At 42.6% G+C, this 21,272-nt stretch overlaps 1 protein-coding gene across 1 annotated transcript; it reads left to right on the top strand.

The window, feature by feature from the left end:
- The first annotated feature begins 3,909 nt into the window (after positions 1 to 3,909).
- Positions 3,910 to 5,413, top strand: LOC143619484 (uncharacterized). The gene is made up of 6 exons (XM_077091406.1): positions 3,910 to 3,943; positions 4,464 to 4,545; positions 4,675 to 4,741; positions 4,823 to 5,005; positions 5,100 to 5,160; positions 5,247 to 5,413. The coding sequence occupies exons 2-6, from the start codon at positions 4,469 to 4,471 to the stop codon at positions 5,411 to 5,413; spliced, it is 555 nt and encodes a 184-aa protein (XP_076947521.1). The 5' UTR covers positions 3,910 to 3,943; positions 4,464 to 4,468.
- The last annotated feature ends 15,859 nt before the right edge of the window (positions 5,414 to 21,272 follow it).

Below are 21,272 nucleotides of genomic sequence, written 5' to 3'. Positions count from 1 at the left end.
CTATAACTCAAATGAAACCTTTTAGTTTGCAAGTTGTAACTTAAATTAGGACGGCCGCCACTATGAGTAATCTTTACTTATTTGTCAGTCTCTCTGTTACCAATAGGAAATATTAGTACCAGTTATTATTGCGTAAGCATCAATCACTAACAATAACAATGGCAACCAAAGTTTGGAGGGTCAAGAGAACCGTTGATCACCGGCGTGCCACTGATCAACAACACGACCGAAAACAAGCAAGAATCAAGTACGCGAAAACTGCTTCCGACGATCGTGGTAACAGAAAAAAGCATAAACACGAAAAAGAAGCTGAGATCAAGAAAACGGTAGCTACTTCCGGGTATCGTGGAAGCAGCAATAAACAAAAACACGAACAAGAAACTGGGATCAAAAACGCAGTAGCTGCTTTCGAGGACCATGGAAGCAGCAAAAAACAAAAACATGAAAAAGAAGCTGGGATCAAGAACGCGGTAGCTGCTACCGGGTACCGTGGAAGCGGCAAAAAACAAAAACATGAAAAAGAAGGCGGGATCAAGAACGCGGTAGCTGCTTTCGGGGACAGTGGTAGCAGCAAAAACCAAAAACACGAAAAAGAAACCCGAGCCGATGTAGGCATTTCGTTAGATCACAGTGAGCTTGGTCCCAAAAAGAAACTGTTGGTGATTCCTCTCCGAGGAATCTGTGTTTACAGAGCGCATTGTTGGTTTCCAGAAACCATTCCCAGAAACTCAAGTCCCAGATCGATAATCAGCACGAATAAAACGACTAACTCTTGTTTATATTAATCAGAAAATATAACTCACTAAACTGATTACAAACCTTCAAACCCTAACTCGGTTTGACTCTTGATGAACCTTAACTCGGTTGCACCAACTTCACTTATTCTAATGTCTCGCTTATATAGACTAACCAAACTTGCTAGTCAAGACATTACCAAATATAATAAACCTTAATAACTATAGGGCTGTGGTTTACACTTGGGCCAAACAATTGTGCCAACAATCACCCCCCCCCCCCCCCCCCCAATTGTTGTATTCGACTCATCCAACTCACCCCCTAATTTCCTACTCGAAATTGGCGGATCTTCAACTTCACGCTTGTCATCATTCTCTTGATTCTCCCGAGGCTTTTCTTGATCTCTTGCAATGTTCTTTGGGCTCCACTTGGCTTGAAGTAACACTTGCTTCTTTTGATCATTATTCGTCTTCCCTTGGGCTTGAATCTCTTTCTTGACCACGCGTTTAGTTTCTTGAACACTCTTCTTTGGACTTTGAATTTTGGAACTTGGATCTGTGATTGGAATCTGACTCGTAACCGGCTTGTCTTCTTTCAGTCCAACACTTTGAAAATCCCGACCTGCAAAATTTCTTTATTCCAATGCTAGCTCCTTTACCGGGACTTGCTATTTTGAGGCTAATCTTGTACAATCGGTTCTTGGTCCTTGTCACCTTCATCAAAAGCTTACCTGTATCATCTTTAATGGTTAGCAAATCATGTTTCATGTGAATCTCGCATCCACCTTCCGTTGCTTGACCAAGACTTATGATATTGCAATGTAGGCTCGGGATGTAGTATACATCGGTTAACAGGCGCTGCTCCCCCGTTTTCCCTTCAATTAAGATCGACCCTTTTCCCCGAATATCAATACAAGATTCATCTCCGAATTTCACCGTTCCCGTTTCTTGTTCATTCAATTCATAAAAGTACGCTTTATTACCCGTCATGTGATTCGATGCTCCGTTGTCGAGATACCAAACATCTTTCTCCATCGGCTCAGTTTCGAAACGCTTTGGAATCACACCGTCTTCATTCAGTAAAACTGTCTTTTGATCACCTTTAATCATAAATAAAGATGGATCAAAATTTTCAACTTTGTTCAAATTAAATTCTTCCTTTTTCTTCATACGTTCCGGGCACATAGTCGCAAAGTGACCAAACTCATCACAACGGTAACACTGAACTTGTGATCTATCCTTTCTTTCCTTTTGACGATCATTCGTTCTTCTTTGTCCCTTATGACCTGACCCACGATCTTGACCACCTCAGTTTTCGCAACCATCTTGGTCCTCATCGTCTCGGTTTTGACCTCCGGTTTCATGGCCTCTTCCACCCCCTTGTGAACTCGGCCAACCCTTACCTCGGCTACCGAACTGATCATACGACTAGCCTTTGTAACTACTTTCCGACCGATTGAAAAGTAACTGACCTTGTGAATTTGAAACGCGCTCTCTCCCTCGTAAACGTTCCTCGAACGCCTTAGGTCTTCCAATAGCATCTTCAAACATCAAACTATCAAGATCAACACTTTGCTCGATTGAGGCTACGAGTTGGAAGTACTTATCTGGAACCGCATCCAGTAACTTCTTCACCAAGACATCTTGCTCGAACACGTGACCTAGACTTGTTGCCTTTGAAACCATACTTGTTATTTTTCCTGCAAAATCGTCAACCGTCTCGTTTTCCGCCATCTTGAGTTTCTCAAAATCACTTTTCAGAGTTAGCAGTCGAGCCTTTTGAACTCGCTCGGCCCCAACATAATGTGCCTTCAAAGCCGTTCATATATCCCGAGCATTCTTGTATTGAGAAATCTGAAGAAGAATATCACCATCCACCACTTGAAACAAAAACGATCTTGTCGTTTTATTCTTCTTCGCATCAATAACTGCACCCTTTTCTGGTGGAACAACTTCCCATAGGTCTTGATCATCCAAGATCGCTTCCACCACAATCGCCCATGTGATGTAATTAGTTTCATTCAACTTTGGAACCTATAGTGATATCCCCTACTCGCTTTGGGTTGGATTACCGGTCTTTCTTCGTCACCTGCCATTGACGTCGAACCCCTTTGCTCCACTTCTTTGAAACAAATACAAACCAAACAGTCTGAACAACTTTTCAGAACCGAACCCACTTGCTCACAAAATAAATCAAACCTTGGTTAAAAACTAACTCATTCAACCCGTGTAAAAAAAAACTTTGAATCAAACCTTCTCGCTCAACCCAAATAAAATTCCCAGCAAGAATGATTAAACCGACTTGTTTAACCAAATAAAAACCCAAGTTGTTTAACTTAAAAGGAAGAAAATTAAAAATGCACTTTTATATTTCTTCTTGAACTCCACGAGTCCACGTTAACCAAAAAATAGAAAATCAAACCTCCTTTATTGACTTCTACAACCAAATAACCAATCAAATAACTTTTTAAACGAAATCTTCTTGAACCACAAACTGAACCAGCTTACTTCGTTTTTAATCGCAGCACACAAGAAAACAAACAAAACCCTTTTTGCCTTTAATTAAATCTTGTCGCAGGTTCCAACGATTTCTGACTTGAAACCAATTGACAACCAAACTGTTGCGCGGACCCAAACGGTTCGAACAAACCCTCTTGTTCAATAAGGAATCAGAACTAGCGATGAGAACCCCGTGACGCGAGCGGCAACGGCGATAGCAACGACAACCCTACGAACTTGGTCGTCGGTCATGGTTAATCCGTCGTACGTGGTGGCGGTCTTCTTCCCGTAGCGGCTGTGCCTAACTCTCACAACGGCTGCGGGCTCTTCTTCCGGCGACGACGGAGTTGATATCGATTTCTTGAACTTGGCTCTGATACCAATTCAAGTCCCAGATCGATAATCAACACGAATAAAACGACTAACTCTCGTTTATATTAATCGGAAAATATAACTCAAAACACTTATTACAAACCTTCAAACCCTAACTCGGTTTGACTCTTGATAAACCCTAACTCAGTTGCACCAACTTCACTTATTCTAATGTCTAACCATAACTCGGCTTATATAGACTAATCAAACTTGCTAGTCAAGACATTACCAAATATAATAAACCCTAATAACTATCGGGCTGGGCTTTACACTTGGGCCAAACAACAATTATGCCAACAGAAACCGCCGCCCAGACTTTCGTTACGGCAACTTTCTTGGTGAGTCTAAATCGTTAGATACGAGTTAGAGTTGTTGACTAGCTGAGCCAAGGCAAGCTTGGGCTCAGCTCTGTTTTAAACCGAGATGGTTTGGCTCGGTTTTGAAACCGAGCTGTTAATGTGAGCACGGGTTTGGCTCGGGCTTAAACCGAGATATGTGGCTCGAATCAGCTTGGTTTAAAAAATAATTATTAAAAATATTAAGAAAAAAGAAATGGAAATATATGAAAATATAGTCTTAGAACACTCGCGATTTGTAACACTACAAATTACAATATGTTTATAGAAATGGATAAACGTCTTTGAATGAACACAATATTTAAACTCGTTGAACAAAATATCATAAAATGCTTATTTATATGTACATACATGCGTATATAATATAAAATAACGTGGAGGTAAAATAATTTGCTTGCGCTCGGCTCTTTTACAAACCGAGCCGATTTGAGCAAGCTTTTTCCAAGCGAGATCCGAGCCACGACGTTTTTGGTTACTAATTAGCATTTGGTTGTATATGCAGTTTACATGAGGCCTTATTGTGTGGACTTTTTGAGGTTTTGCTTTAAGAGATTTCATGTTGGATTGTGGTCTTCTGCTAGAGAGTTAGTATTAATCATCATCATCATCATCATCATCATCATCATCATCATCATCATCATCATTAGTTGATCATCTGATACAGTATTTATTTAATTTGGTCAAAATATATTTACTGGATTTCATGAATCTAGGAAAAATTTGCAAGGGATTCTGACCAAGGCTATGGGGGATTTGAAAAACAAGTTATTATTCACTTGGGTGAGTTTAAACTTTATAGAGATTAGTTGTATATCATATCTCATATATTGTTTGTGTTAAAGAGTCTTTTATTGTTATTAGGATCAAAAACACTGCACAGATTCCGGTTTCACATGTCTGGAAAAACGAGATAAGCCATTGTTCTTCAAAGAACTTAGTCATTTATGGGACAAAAAGTACCCGAATCTTCCATGGTCTGAGGGAGAATTCTCGGCTTCTAACACGTTGTTGATCACAAATCCAGCGAAGGCTCTCTTAAATCCTGTATGACTTTATAAAGCTTGAAAAGAAAATGAGTCCGAATTAACAAATATTAAAATTAAATAATATGTTTGTGTGTGTGTGTTTTTTTTTGCAGCCAAACACGGCAATATTTCTTCCGGGTTACGATCCTGAAAATAGGAGAGATAATCTTCTAGGTAAATTGTATATATTTATTATTTATTGTACAACATGTTTTTGAATATTAATCGGTTTAAAGACGTGAAATGTTTTTAATTATTAGGCCCAAAAGGTGAGCTACGGGTGTTTTTGAATGGGACGTGCAAAGTTATGTGGAAAGTCACCCGATCAGCGATCCTGAGACTGTGCCTTCTCATCCGGACTGGGACTATTACTGCAAGATCATTTGTTCTTTTAACAAGAAAAGAATTGGTGACCACGTTAAACTAATCTGATTCATCCAGACCAGGAGAATTTGTTTACTAGTTGTCTCTTTATCTTTTTGGTTTGGTTCAGAATTTTGGTTTGTGATTTGGATATGGATAGGAAACTTTGCTTCTAAAATTCTAATCTAAGTAATTGTGGTTGCATCAATGACAAAAAATGAAGATTTTAAGTGAATATAATGGATGATGATAGACTTTTGCTTTTAGAAAAAAAATATATGCATATGATAAAATTAAGGAGATTATATATGGAGATTTTATAATGAGAAGAGGGGACCGGATCATCTCTTTATTTATTTTTAGTAAAGCATATACCTAACCTACATTATCTATGTGATGTACATATGACACCTCTAGTTCAACTCATGAAAATTATAGAACCCATGAGAAATAGATGCCAAAGAGTTTGATGTTAAATTATAATGATTATAAAAATATGGATATATAACTATGCAAACTTTTGTTTGACACTCTTGTTAGTCAAAATCAATGTCAAAGTTATGTATTGCCCAAAAGTCAATATAGCTGGCCTAGAAAAGAAAATTAAGAAATTTTGTGACAAAGTAAGACAAAGATGTTATTCCAAATCTTGTAAACCCAAATGGCCGGATTTACAACATTCAGCACAATAAACACAATATCATTGGGAGAGAAAGTATTGTTTATACCGGAAAGACGAAATGATACACGTGTGTGTGAGTTTTAAAATTTTAAATGATAACACTATAGAAATAATACCACTTATAAATGAATACTCCAAAGTATATACTGAAAAAAATGTAATGATGTATGTATATAGCACTGTAATCAAATCTTACATCGGTCGTTGACAGAATATATGTTGGGTTCATAAGAAATGTCGTGTGTACCACCAAAGCGTTTTGGTGCATTGGCTAAAGATGAAAAGAAAAACTCAATGATTAAGTTTTTTTTATTGAGAAATTAGAGTAATCCATGATGGGTGATCTATTATTAGCCAATTTCCCAAGCAATAAAAAACAAAGCCGTAAATGTACTCCTGATGATCAAAAGAGAATATTGATTGATATGAAAGTTCGACTTTTACGTAAGCTGAGACCTAACAAATTCTCAACACCTGAATTTTGGTCTTTATGATTATTTTTAAACCTTTGTTTAATCTAATTAAATTAATGTATATGTGAACGAGCTCAATCCTTAAAGTATGGTCGATTGAATCTGGACATGTTACAATATGGTGATGTATACAATATAAGATGCCAAGCATATATCCAACATTAAAATTGACAAAGGTTAAAACCTATGACCAGTTGTGGAGTTGCTCCCAGCTTCCGCGTATATTTGATCCATATTTTTTTATATTACTGAAAATGCTAAATCGATAAATGACAAAATCTTATACATTTGATTAATTTCCACCAAAATTTGTTCATTTTGAGAGGAAAATTAGGATATAAGAGGAAGATAATTAGAAATTATTTCCACTTACTTTCGTTAACAAATTTAGAAACACATTTTTTCCCCATTTTTTTAAACTTCTTTCACTTGTATACGGTCGCCTATTGCCTATATTAAAAATTTTTGGTCTGATCCGGTTTAGGTCGGGACGGTTCGGGTCATGCCACATAATAAAAATATATAACCAAATTAAATTTCAAATAGATAATAAACATACTTTAGTCGTCAAAAAATAGGTAACTGAAGAGGTAGGTCCCAGCAGAGCCCAGTTGGACCCGCAGGACTCACCTTGAAGAGAGACGTCTGCGCAGAAACCAACTGGATCCGCAGGACCCACCATGCTCAGAGACGTGACGTCCTTACGCGCAGTACGCAAGCTGTTCCCGCAGGAAATGCCTCCCAATGGTGAAGTACTCCGCCTGTTCCCGCAGCTGCGGATACAAGCCATCAGGGAAGGCCACCCGCGCAGCAAGGCTACACGCACAAGGCACTTAGCTCTCAATAATTCAGTTGTCACCTGAAGGAATGAGCAAAGCCGGGAACAATCCCGCACAAAGGCGGGAGGGGGAATACTCCCGCCCAAATAAGCCAGTCCGTACGATACGGGAAGATCTTTTGTACTGTACCTGACGAGGTATGGGCAAAAGATCTGACCAGAGATACGACAGCTCATTGACAACAGTATGGCGAGCAGCATGCTCTTGTACTGTATGTCACTATTAGCCGCTGCCTACTCACCAACTCCTGTCATACCACGTGCACAGCCGGCAGTTGGTGGAAAAGGAATAGTACACAGCAGGCCTGGTCACTGTCAGCCGCTGCCTACCCACCAACTACCAGCATGGCACGTGCGTAGGCCACAGTTGGTAGAACAGGAATACTATTCAGCCGGCTATACCTTCTTGGAAACCTACATTCGGCTATAAATACCCCAAATGGTATGATCATCTCATCTTATCATATACTATCTCGTATCTTACATATTATACCTGATATCTGCTCTAGCAATCTCTTAATATATACTTATATTCAAGAGCAATCTAGTCTGATTCTCACGCCGGAGGGTGGTCACAAGGAGGAACCCCCCCTTCTCAGTGACGAGCTCACGGTGTCTGTTTTGCAGGTTATCAGAAGAACCATCTTTGCCGGGTCTAACCCCTCGTGGGAAACATCTATTTAACCGCCAGATTATCCGCAATCTGCCTGGGGTCGATTAGTGTTTCTTCATTGGCGCCATCCGTGCATAAAAGCTAGAACTTCATTTCTTTTCAGTTTTTTCAAAATTCTGGAAAGATGGTTAAAGAAACTCCGGTAACCACAACCCCAGCTACTGGGGGGAAAACCGGGGACTACACAGTTTTTACGAACACTACCCCGGTTACCCAAGCCGGGGCAAGTGCAGTAAAATTTACGAACACTACCCCAGTTACCCAAGCTGGGGCAAGTGCAGTAAATAATCGATCACTGGGATTCACCGATACCCGGTTAGAGAGAGAAGGAACGAGGCTCCCCCGCCAAACACTCGATGAAATTAAAGCGTGGGCGGAAGCACGTCAAAAAGAATTCCAAGCTGAGTTGGATGAACGCTTACGTTTACTCCAACAGGCTGATGAATTTGTATACTTTGACGATGATTCGGAGGAATCCGATAGTGACGCAAACCCTCGTCATAAGGCGAAAGGGAAGCGTAAGGAAACGGACTCCCAACCGAGAAGGCATTTTGGAGAAACCTTCAAACCAAAAAACGCGGGTGGAAACCCACGTGACTTCTCCAAAACATTCAGACCAACTGTGGCAAATGCGGGAACGTCCAAATTTGCAAGGGACATTGCGGAAGCAATCGCCCCGAAAAGTGCCAAACAGATGTCCAACATCGGCACTTACGATGGTATATCTGATCCAGACGATCATTTAAACAGATTCATAGCGGGGGCAACCGTCAGTAATTGGACGGAACCTACGTGGTGTTACATGTTCCAAATGACGCTTGTTGGGCCAGCTAGAGTGTGGTTCGATCGTCTACCGGTCAACCACATCTACGACTGGGCAGACTTCCAACAGAAGTTTAGCCAACACTTCAGCCAACAAAGAAAGTATACCGAAGAGCAATGGACAATCCTCAAATGCATTCGAGAGGAAGATGAATCTTTGCCAGACTTCATCACTCGCTTCAACTCAAAGAAGCTAAGTTTGGGTAATATTAGCGAAGATCTTGTTCGCGCTGCTTTCATCCAGGGCGTGAACGACCCAGAGCTCATCCGCACCTTAACGGGTAAAGATGGCATGCCATCCACATGGGATGCCATCATGACAGCAGCAAAACGCTTTGCGGAAACGGAGAAGCAACTGGGTAGAGATCTCCCCCAGAGCACAAACCTCTACACCCAGAAAACAAGAGAAGACAACGTCCTTACCGCCCGACTAAACAAAAAGCGGAAGCTAGGCATTTGGCAGTCAAGGGTAAACTTTGACACCTCATCCGGCTTGCAACATCGGTTAGGCGGAAGGGATAACGTACAGTCGAAACAGAACTCCAGATGGACGCCACTCACCAAAAGCGTCACCGAGATATTCGCCACTGAGGAGCTCCCATGGCCAAAGGCTCCAATAATCCGACATCGTCCCAATGCTGATCGGAGCAAATACTGTGACTTTCACAGGACAAAAGGCCACAACACTGAAGAATGCACAGACGTAAAGGACATGGTCGAAGCATTTGTCAGAGATGGGACGCTCGCGCACCTCGTGGCGCAATGAACGCTGAGCAGGCTGATGCGTGTAGAACCCCAGTTGGGGAAAACACGAATAAAATTGCAGCTTCAATGTTGGAGACTACATACTGCGTAAACAACGAGATCCCGAACCAGGTGCATATCGGCTCGATGGCACTCCCATCCCAACATGGAAGGGAGCTCAATTACACAGTTTGCATGTAGATCAATTCCAAATTTGTAAAGAAAAGGCCCAGAGCCACTTCTAATGGAAATGATTCTCCTTAGAACATCGACGCTGATGATTTTACATTTATACTTTAACTTTCCACACGGATATGCCGGTCTTCACCGCATACATAAGTGTGAAAGTCGTTGCGTGGGGAAGGCGGCAAAACCCGCATAAACCCAAAAAACGACAAACCTTCACGCAGGTCAGTTAAGGGTAAAGTTCAGTCATCCCACTAAATGAAAGTGCCGGTCTATCCGCACGAATCATGATAGAGGAAACTGAACACTAACCTATTAACAACCGCGCGTCGAACGGTTAATTTATTCAACACTGATATGCCGGTTTTCACCGCATAATTACGTGGAAAGTCGTTGCGTGGGGAAGGCGGCAAAACCCGCATAAACCCAAAAAACGGCAAACCTTCACGCAGGTCAGTCATAGGTAAACTTTGGTCATCCAACTAAATGAAAGTGCCGGTCCTAACCGCACAAATCACGAGAGGAAACCGAACCTATTGACAACCGCGCGTCGAACGGTTAACTTATTCAAAATACTTTAGAAAATTTCTAACTGAAGGATGAGGAAAACCTCCACGCAGGTTAGATGTAGGTAAAGTTTAGCCATCCTACTAAGTGCAAGTGACGGTCCTACCCGCACAATCACGAAAGAGGAAGCAAAACTTCAACCTATTATCTACCACGTTCAAAGGTTAACTTATTCTAAACACTAGAAATTTCTAAAAAGATGAGGAAAACCTCCACGCATGTTAGATGTAGGTAAAGTTTAGCCATCCTACTAAGTGCAAGTGACGGTCCTACCCGCACAATCACGAAAGAGGAAGCAAAACTTCAACCTATTATCTACCACGTTCAAAGGTTAACTTATTCTAAACACTTGGAAAATTGCTAATTTAAACTAAAGTATGCATGAGCAAGTCATATAACGTTTATAAAGCAAGCAATCCAGTGAAAGTAGCGGTCTTACCCGCACAAAGATTTATATTTCATAATATTCATTACAAGAATGGCCGGGTAACTACCCGCCTACAAGAATATAAATCTATACAAGCTAAACCTATCCTAAACAGTGGGAAGGGATCTTCAGGATCAAGCTTCAGGGCCACTTCCACTTGGACCAGCACCATCAGTAGAGCGTGGCGGTTCAAGGAAAGCTTTAAGGATAGCTAGCCCATCATCAGCAGCAGCAACTTCATTCACCTTCTCCACCACCGGATGCGGGAAGGCGGCATACTGATTCACTGCTTGGTCGTATACAGCTTCAGTATCCACATCAAATAAAAGGGAAGTTGGAAGGCGGGATGCCTTTCTCAACGAACCCTAGACCAAGCAGGAAGCCGGCCTTTTCCCCATCCTCATGAGAAGCGTTGAGGGCTGCGCTCATGGCATCGTCGTATGATGTGTCCGTGAAGACTCGATGCACAACCTACAAAAAAAAATATACAAGTATCAAAACCTTTTCTATTTACAAAAGAAAAGCGTGAAGACATTATGAAGCTAAGCTTACCTGAGACAACGCTTCTCGAAGAAGCCATTCCTTGGTAACCAGAGCTTCCTGGAGGGCAGCTTGAGCTGATTACGGGCGCGTTCGGCTTCACTTTTGTTGAGGTTGGCAAGCAACACTTCTTTAGCCGCAGCCTCTTCAACGCCCTTTAGCTTCCGCTCAGTATGGTCAAGCACCCCCCTCTGGTCCAAGATCTCTTGGAGCTTCTTGGCGTCTTCCATCGCCAAGGCATCATGAGCCTGTTGGAGCGCCTCTAGTTTGGCTTTAAGTTCCTCATTTTCGAGGCGTAAAGGCTCAGCAACAGCTTCAGCCTTGGTGGCCCTCTCAGTTGCGTTCCTTGCAGTTTCCTTAGCCAGCCGAAGTTGTTCGTTAACAGCTTGGGCAGCCTTGGAACGGGCCTCGAGCCGGGCCTGAACTTCAACCTCGAGGGCCTTGAAGGCCTTCTCCTTTTCCACAGCCACTGCGGTAAGTCTCTTGTTCTCCTCCCGGACAGCCCGCGCCTGAGCTACTTCTTGAATGCGAGCTGCTTTTAACTTGTCGTTTTCACGACAAAGCAGCTCGACGCGCGGCTACATCCGGGCCAGGAGAACCCGAAGCTCATTGGTTAGTCTACCCTCCTGGTAGCTAGCCATGGCTTCCCCCAACGCACCACTGGGAGCTGCGTGACGAGCCCACTCCACGCACTCCACAGGTGTGCGAAGGGTTGTTCCTCGGCGGATGTTCCATCGTGGAACATACACTTCATTGGAATCCGACACTGCAAAAACAAAACGCAGTTAGGAAAAGATGATATATAAAAAAAAAAAAGGCCAAAAGAACCCTACGCACCTGTAGGGTCAACAACAGGCCGATAGCCGCCAAACCCATCACCTGAACCCAAGGGAAATCCATCCAAGAGGTCAGGCAGATGGGAAGGAGGCAGAGGTTGGCGATAAGCCCCAAGCATACCTGAAGGATCGGCTGTAACTGCCGACGTCGGAGGCATGGAGGCCGCCGCGGTAGAAACCAACGGAGGTGAACTCACAACCGTGGTCGCCGCTGCGGAATGCGCAGAAAAAGTAACCGCCGGCTCAGTGAAAGATGCGGTAAATATGGCACTGACAGCCGGAGGTGATGTCATCACAGTTGGAACAGTTGGCTCAACGGGATGAGCAACTGAACCAACTGAAGCAGGCGCAGCCGCCTGGGTCGTCGCCTCAGGTAGGCTGACCAATCCTACCGTCATGGGTCCGGAGGTATTCCTCCCCGCTCCACCCTGGAATGCGGTAGCATCCACGCCTGCACAAAGAAGATAAGTATTAATGATGGAAAGCTACGAAGTTAAAAATAAAGGAAGTTTGTACTTACGGGTTTTCTTGAGCCTAAAAGTGCGGACAGGCGGGGACGAACCCGATGGAGCCGGCCTCTTTACGCCGCTCACCGTCGTCATCCTGGGCTCTCCGGAGGTGACAGTCGCAGCCTCCGGAGCAGTGGTCCTATCACCACCCGGGTTCCCCGCCACCTCCTCGCTCTCGGTCTCTGAATCAGACCGAGGCACCGGATCGGCAGTGGAGGCCACCTTCGCCTTTCCCTTCCCGCCGGCAGCCTTCTTCTTCCGCACCAACGGAGGACCATCTACGGATTCCTCATCAGAACACAAGATTAGAGGAATTCCAGCAGAGGTTTCAGCATTGAGGGGTCGAGGGTTGAATAACGCCTTACCTGGCCGCCTGGCGCTCAGGATCTCGTGGCCTGGCGGGTAGACCTCCACGAACCGATCCGTCGTCTGTTCAAGGATGGGCAACTCGTTCTCGTCTTGAGCACGAGTACCCATCCGAGCGGGACTATCAGCCTCCCGCGGATACAAGAGCGACTGCAAGTCGTTCCCCTCTGAAATAAAAGAAAAACAGTTAGAAGAAAAACCTATACAAACAAAGAAGACAGAGCATACCGTAAGGGACAGAGTTCAAACCGTATTCAAGGACGATCGGGATCTTTTGCGCCTCCGCATCCTTCCACACCCGGCTCATCCCGAGCATCACCATCCAGGACTCCGCAAACCGGTAAACCGGATATAGGACTCGGGAAATCTTTGAAAACCATTCCGCCTCCTGGTAGTTGGAGGCGTGAAGGCTGGGGAGAGCTTGCCCATTCTTAAATTTCATGGCAAGGGGGATGGCGCGAGCGGAGATATAAAAGAACTCCCGCTTCCACGAACGAAGACTGCGCTCGGTTGCGCAAATCTTCAAACCCTTGATCCGGGTTATCAGAGTATACCACCCCTGGATGCACCTCCAAGAGTAGAAGGTCATCAGGCGGTCGACGAAGGGCTCAACGCCCAGAATCCGGCACACCCACTCGAAGTGGCGAATCTTCGCGATTGCCATCGGGTGTACCTCGGTCAGGTGTACACCGTGCCTCTCCAGGACACGGTACACAAACTTTGTCAAGGGGAACCTAAGATTCCCATAGACAAAGAATGCGGCATATACCCCGATCTTGCCTCTGGGGGCATCATACACCGTCTGATGAGGTTCAGGAAACTCAGGCTCGAGAGACTCGAGCATGAACTTCCTGACGATGTACTGATATAGATCGACAGGCAGGGCACACTGGCACTCGCCAGCAGTACTCTTGTCATCGGCGTACACCCCAGCCTCCTGGGCTGTAGCCTCAAGATCATGAGAAGACATCTTGCAGGTATGAAAGAGAACGATTTCAAGAGAATGCTCGACTGAAAAGGTGAGTATTCGCCGGAAATCGTTTTGAAGATGAAGAGAAAAGTGAAAGTGTGGATTACAAAGGACCCTCTCCCCCTTTATATACTAATCGCAATTAATGCGATGAATTTAATGCGGAAGAGAGAGATATCGCAGGTGCAATGAAACTATGACACGTGGCAAAAAGCAAGCTGGCAACAGCTGTTGAAAGGACGCGTGCCATTAATTTCGCGGCCACGCGCCCGAAAAATCGCGCCCACGCGCCTGAAAAAGCGTCTGGAATGACCATGTACTGTCACGTCACCATAACTTCCTGCACGTCCTGACACAGTCAGAAGAAACCGTCGCACGACGTTTCGACAGTTTGGACTGTTCTTATCCTTTCACCAACTCTTCGAATTTCAAAAAATCAAAAAGATTCAAAAGTAAGCGGGAAAATACCCCGTTACTTGGCAACCAAGTAACTGTAAGACAGGTGCGAGTACAGTGTTAAGGCAAAACCCTTCACATACTTAGCACCTGCAGGGAATTGAAGCCAAGAATACCTCGGCGACCAAGTAACTATAAGACGGGTGCGGGTACAGTGTCAAGGCAAAACCCTTCACATACTTAGCACCCGCAGGGAATTGACGCCAGGAATACCTTGGCGACCAAGTAACTATAAGACGGGTGCGGGTACAGTGTCAAGGCAAAATCCTTCACATACTTAGCACCCGCAGGGAATTGACGCCAGGAATACCTTGGAAGTAAAGTAACCGTAAGACGAGTGCGGGTACAGTGTTAAGGCAAAACCCTTCACATACCTAGCGCTCCGCAGGGAATTGAAACCAAGAAGGATCTTCTGGGCAATGCTTGCGGAAACGGGAATAACATCCCCGCATAGCGGGAACGTCGAGAACTACATTGTTTGAAGCTCCAAGATGGAATTGGTGGTTTTAACATAATTGATCACTATGTTCAAAACTACCAAAACCTCATGGAGAATCCACACAAGTGGGACTCAACGCTCCTGACTTGCGGGGAGGTTACAGACCTACCCGCATCGTACCCAAAGATCAAGCAGGAAAGTCGGGAATTTCTGCAAGTGACATAAGGACTTCCGCGGGAAGAATCCCCATGGAAAACCTTAAAACTAAACCCTTTTCAAAACCCTTTGCTTAAGTCCAAAAGTTCACCTCACTTTATTAAACATTCATGAGAAGAACATTGGACTGGGGGGACTTGAAGAGGTAGGTCTCAGCAGAGCCCAGTTGGACCCGCAGGACTCACCTTGAAGAGAGACGTCTGCGCAGAAACCAACTGGATCCGCAGGACCCACCATGCTCAGAGACGTGACGTCCTTACGCGCAGTACGCAAGCTGTTCCCGCAGGAAATGCCTCCCAATGGTGAAGTACTCCGCCTGTTCCCGCAGCTGCGGATACAAGCCATCAGGGAAGGCCACCCGCGCAGCAAGGCTACACGCACAAGGCACTTAGCTCTCAATAATTCAGTTGTCACCTGAAGGAATGAGCAAAGCCGGGAACAATCCCGCACAAAGGCGGGAGGGGGAATACTCCCGCCCAAATAAGCCAGTCCGTACGATACGGGAAGATCTTTTGTACTGTACCTGACGAGGTATGGGCAAAAGATCTGACCAGAGATACGACAGCTCATTGACAACAGTATGGCGAGCAGCATGCTCTTGTACTGTATGTCACTATTAGCCGCTGCCTACTCACCAACTCCTGTCATACCACGTGCACAGCCGGTAGTTGGTGGAAAAGGAATAGTACACAGCAGGCCTGGTCACTGTCAGCCGCTGCCTACCCACCAACTACCAGCATGGCACGTGCGTAGGCCACAGTTGGTAGAACAGGAATACTATTCAGCCGGCTACACCTTCTTGGAAACCTACCTTCGGCTATAAATACCCCAAATGGTATGATCATCTCATCTTATCATATACTATCTCGTATCTTACATATTATACCTGATATCTGCTCTAGCAATCTCTTAATATATACTTATATTCAAGAGCAATCTAGTCTGATTCTCACGCCGGAGGGTGGTCACAAGGAGGAACCCCCCCTTCTCAGTGACGAGCTCACGGTGTCTGTTTTGCAGGTTATCAGAAGAACCATCTTTGCCGGGTCTAACCCCTCGTGGGAAACATCTATTTAACCCCCAGATTATCCGTAATCTGTCTGGGGTCGATTAGTGTTTCTTCAGTAACATAATAAATACAATAATATCTCACTATAGCAGATATCTTTTTGGTTTATAATGTAATACTTAAACAAATAGCGACACGAACACTATCCATGATTGTTTTTCACGTTATATTTTAATCAATTCCTATAAGTGTCGAACATAAGTTTTCATAGTAGAGTCATAGTAGTTCTCTTTTACATTTTCTAGTTTATAATAACTTTTTTTTGGAATGTTTACAAACAGTAGCTTTAATGCTTTATAGATATGCAAAGGAAAAATAAAATAAAAAACATTATTTAGATTAAATTAGATAATAAAACAAAAATTAAATACGATTATATTTTTAACTTTTTGGTTTCATCAACTTCCAAAGTTGGTAGGTTCAGCTAGAGGTGGTCAAAAAAACCGGTTACGGAACCGGTTTGGCCGGTTTAACCGAAAACCGGTTTTTTAAAAACCGGTTTTTTTAAAAACCGGTTTGACCGGTTTACGTAACCGGTTTACGTATCGGTTATAAGTTTTGGACCCAAAACCGGTTTTATAACCGGTTATAAAAAAAACCGGTTTTTTTTAATAACCGGTTATTAAAAAACCGGTTAACCGGTTTTTAAAATAACCGGTTATTACCGTTATAAAAAAAACCGGTTAACCGGTTTTTTAATAACCGGTTAACCGGTTTAACCGGTTTTCGAACGTTACCAAACGGCCTTATAGCCGTTTTTTTGTGTTTTTGACCGTTTTTTAGCCGTTTTTTTTTGGTTTTTTTACCATTTTACCCCCACAAACATCTATATATAGTTTAGGTTGGGTATTGGTTAGATCACACTTGATTATACAACTCCAAAAGCTCTAAACGTTTATTTCATACGCGATTATACAACTCCAAACGCTCTTCTTTCGTAGTCGTTTATTTCATACTCGAGTATACCACTCTTAATTCGTAGTCGATTATCATGGCCTCCCAAAGTGCTGCTTCATCGGTCAACATGGGTGCCTCGAACACGGGAGAAACCGTCGTTCGGGTCATCCCCACGAAACGAAACCAAGATATTTGGCAACATTTCGACCTATGCGAAATGTCTAACGGAACCCAAAAAGCTAGATGCAAACATTGTTTGAAGTTTTATAACAAAGAAGCAAACTCCAGTTTAAGAGCTCATGTAGAAAAGCCCTCTTGCAAGGTCTTGAAGGACGAATCCGGAAGTAGTTCGCAGCCGGAGATGACGAATCAAGGAACGGTGTTTACGTACGACCTTGAAGCGGTACGTCAACAGTTTGGCAACTTTGTGATTCAACAATCACTTCCTTTCAACCACTTCGACAACCCTCAATTCACGCAGATGATGCAAACGTATGTTCAACCACGCTACCAACACGTAAGTCGTTCGACCCTTAGAAGAGATATGCTTAAAGCATGGAAAAACGCTAAATCCGAACTAATTTCATACTTTTCAAACTTACAAACTGGTGTGAACTTAACCACGGATGTGTGGTCGGTACCTAATGGTTCGCCCGACTCATACATTTGTGTGACGGCTCATTGGGTTGACCCCCGGTCGTGGCAAATGATGAAACGAACCGTTGCGTTTCAATTGTTTGATTACCCGCACACGGGTAGAAATATTTTTAAACTCTTGGATAAAGTCATTCGACAATACAAGATTGAAGATAAAATCTTTTCAATATCGTTTGATAACGCGTCCAACAATACGGCCGCGGTTGGCCATTTAAAATTAAAGTATAAACCTATCTGTGATGGAGCGTTTTTTCATAGCCGATGCATTGCACATATTATCAACTTGGCCGTGCAAGATGGGTTAAACGTGATCGAAACGCAAAGAAACAATTTTAAAAGAATGTTACGAGATGTTTTTAGCAACAATTCAACATTTTCAAGATACAAAAAATTTTGTGAAGAAGCTAACTGTCAATGGTTGGGGCCTAATTGGGATTGTCCAACAAGATGGAACTCGACTTGTGAAATGTTTGAGAAAGCCATCCAACAAAAACAATCGTTAATTGCGTTTCATCAAATTTTGTCAAATAGGGGTAAATGTGCACCGTACGATCCTAGAAACTGGTTATTGATTGAGATCGTTACGGAGGTTCTTCAAATTTTAATAGAAAAAATTGATCAAAACCCCTATTATAGCCAAACTTTAAAGAATGAAGCTTTAATAGAAAAAATTTGTGATGAGCTAGGGTTAAATAGGGGTAAATGTGCACCCTTGCATCAATGTTGGTGGTGTTGAAGCTTTAATAGAAAAAATTTGTGATGAGCTAGGGTTAAACGACGATCAAAACCCCTATTATAGCCAAACTTTAAAGAATGATTTCAACACCACCTTGGCAAACATGTATGATGTTTACCTTACAAGATACGGGTCGTCTTCCCAAATTCATGACTCGTTAAGAGCTGTTGCCCAATCCCAATCCCAAACCGACCTTGAAATGGGGATGTACTACATGATTTGGGAAGACGCCGGTAAACGTCAAAGGGTAAACACCCCAAGCAGTGAACTTGGAAGGTATGGTGGTACCAACTTTGTGAAACACATGACTCCGGATGAATTTAGAAGTCTTGATTTGCTGGCTTGGTGGAGAGGTAAGGAGGATGAGTTTCCGATCCTCGCCGCCATGGCCAAAGATTTACTAACGGTCCAAGCTTCCACGGTAGCTTCGGAGTCTGCTTTTTCTGTTTCTGGCAGGGTTATATCGATTAGGAGGACTCGACTCACTCCACCAGCTGTAGAGATGTCGATTTGCTACAAGGATTACTTGGACTCTTTAGACAGGGCACAACATCAACGCTCACTCGAGGGGGAAATGGACTATGAGGCGGCCTTGTATGAAGACGAGGTCAATCAAGGACACACTCAACCAATGACCGATGAAGAAGCCGCGTACGACGATTACCTAAGGAATAGCTCGGGATCGGGTAGCGAAGAAAATGAGTAACAAACATCAACTTGTTAATGTAATCGTGTCTAAGCATTCTTTAATGTTTGTATTTTTGAGTTACGAATATGCGATAACGATTTAATGTTTGTATTTTTAATGTAAAAGCTATAAATGAAAGTTATGTGTTTTTAATCTTCCAAGCAAAGAATGCTAACAACGAAACCCTAAACCCTAAAGCAAAAAAAAAAAAAAAAAAAAAAAAAACCGGTTAACCGGTTAGACCGGTTTTTAAAAACCGGTTATAAAAAAACCGGTTTAATAACCGGTTCTAACCGGTTTCTAAACCGGTCCAAACCGGTTTGGCCGGTTTGAGTTTTCAGCAATAATAACCGGTTAATAACCGGTCCGGTTATTAACCGAACCGGTTTTTTTCTGGATAAAAAAAACCGGTCCGGTTAAAAACCGAACCGGTTTTTTCAAAAAAACCGATTTGTGCACCTCTAGGTTCAGCCATTCTAGTGATCATCATAGCATAAAAAATGAAAAGTGTGAATATAAAGGAAATATAAATATACATGTATTTCTAGTTTTATACTTATTGGGCTAGAAACTCATTGGGACTCAACCAAAAAGAAGCCCTAGTTAAAATATATTAAAACTCCTGTTCATTCATCTTCTCCACAGCAGGTGGAACAACTAACACATTCTGTTATCAGACTTATTTTCTTCTTCTTTTTCTCTCACAGATCAAGTCATTCTTTCACACAGGGGTCGATCGAGATTTTATTATGTATATAACACTAAAAACCAAAAATTTCACTTTCTCTACCTAATGAATAGATCCGCCCCTGCTTGTATAAGGACTTGAAAACTCAACTTTAGTGTGGGTGGTCTCTTGAACCGCTTTAAGATAGGACAAAGGCAAAACCCGAAATAGGATGGAAATGGGCGAGGTGGATTTTTTTTTTTTCTCTGAGAGCGTCTATGGGAGATGCTATTCGAATATTCAAACCCTCTTTCTTTCTCTATGTCTATATGTGTATCATTAATAATTCTTATGCTTGATCATAAGGGAAATACTTTACTTCTAACCTCTAGCATTGAACCAACTCGTTATTGTAACACTTTATGCCTGGCTTTATTTAACAAACGATTTCTAGAGACAACTCTATTGCTTATGAGTACGCAGAACAGAACCATCTTCCATATGATGATAAAAAAATGTGAGGCCAGTTCCATAGCTTATAAGAAAACTAGTGCTGTAAACGAACCGAACGAACACGAACAAGATCTTGTTCATGTTCGTTCGCTAAGAAAATAATGTGTTCACGAACACTTAACGAACGACATGTTATGTTCGTGTTCGTTCATTAAGGAAATTAATGTGTTCACGAACACAAACGAACGCAAATAAAATCGGCAGAGCCTAGAAATTGAGACCGGTGTATTCATCAATGTGAATAATGAAAGCCTATAAACGAATCAAATGAACAGAACAAGTTCGTTCATTTAACTTTAAAAGAACAAGGACACTTAATCAAACAAATATTTATGTTCATGATCGTTTATTTAAAGATGGACACTTGTGTCCGTTTGTTTAAAATATAAACGAACATAACTGAACAAAGATAAACGAACATGTATGAACAAATGTAAATGAACACAAATATAAACGAACTTAAATTAAAACACTTAAATAAACACAAATTAACAAATATAAAACCTTTAAGCTGATGACCTATCCAAATAATATTCAATTATTTTTTATTAATATATAAACGAACATAAATAAACAGACATAAACGAACGTTCATGAACATAAATGAACGAACAAAACATATGTTCATGTTCGTTCGTTTAATTAAACGAACACAAAATTTTTGTTCATGTTTGTTCGTTTATTAAATAAACGAACATAAGCGAACTTTCCGCTGAACGGTTCACGAAAGTTCACCGAACGTTCGGTTCATTTACAGGTATAAAGAAAACGAACTAGGGTTTTAGGCATAAGACCATCCGTAGTCGATGGCGTTTTTAGCCCAAAACGCCCGAGAACAACCCCCCCCCCCCCCCCGGCGTTTTGGATGGCATTTTGGATGTTACCGTTTTGTATATAAAGTGAGGCTGGCTAGAATTTTGAGGTTTTGTTAGAGAGAGAGAGAGATGGGGAG

The sequence above is a fragment of the Bidens hawaiensis genome, unplaced genomic scaffold, assembly GCF_021521415.1.
Source record: "Bidens hawaiensis isolate Kalapana, Puna unplaced genomic scaffold, B.hawaiensis_p1.1 tig00002477_1, whole genome shotgun sequence".
Lineage (NCBI taxonomy): Eukaryota > Viridiplantae > Streptophyta > Magnoliopsida > Asterales > Asteraceae > Bidens > Bidens hawaiensis.
The sequence above is the reverse complement of the archived record's forward strand: the minus strand, read 5'-3'. Positions and strand labels throughout refer to the sequence as shown.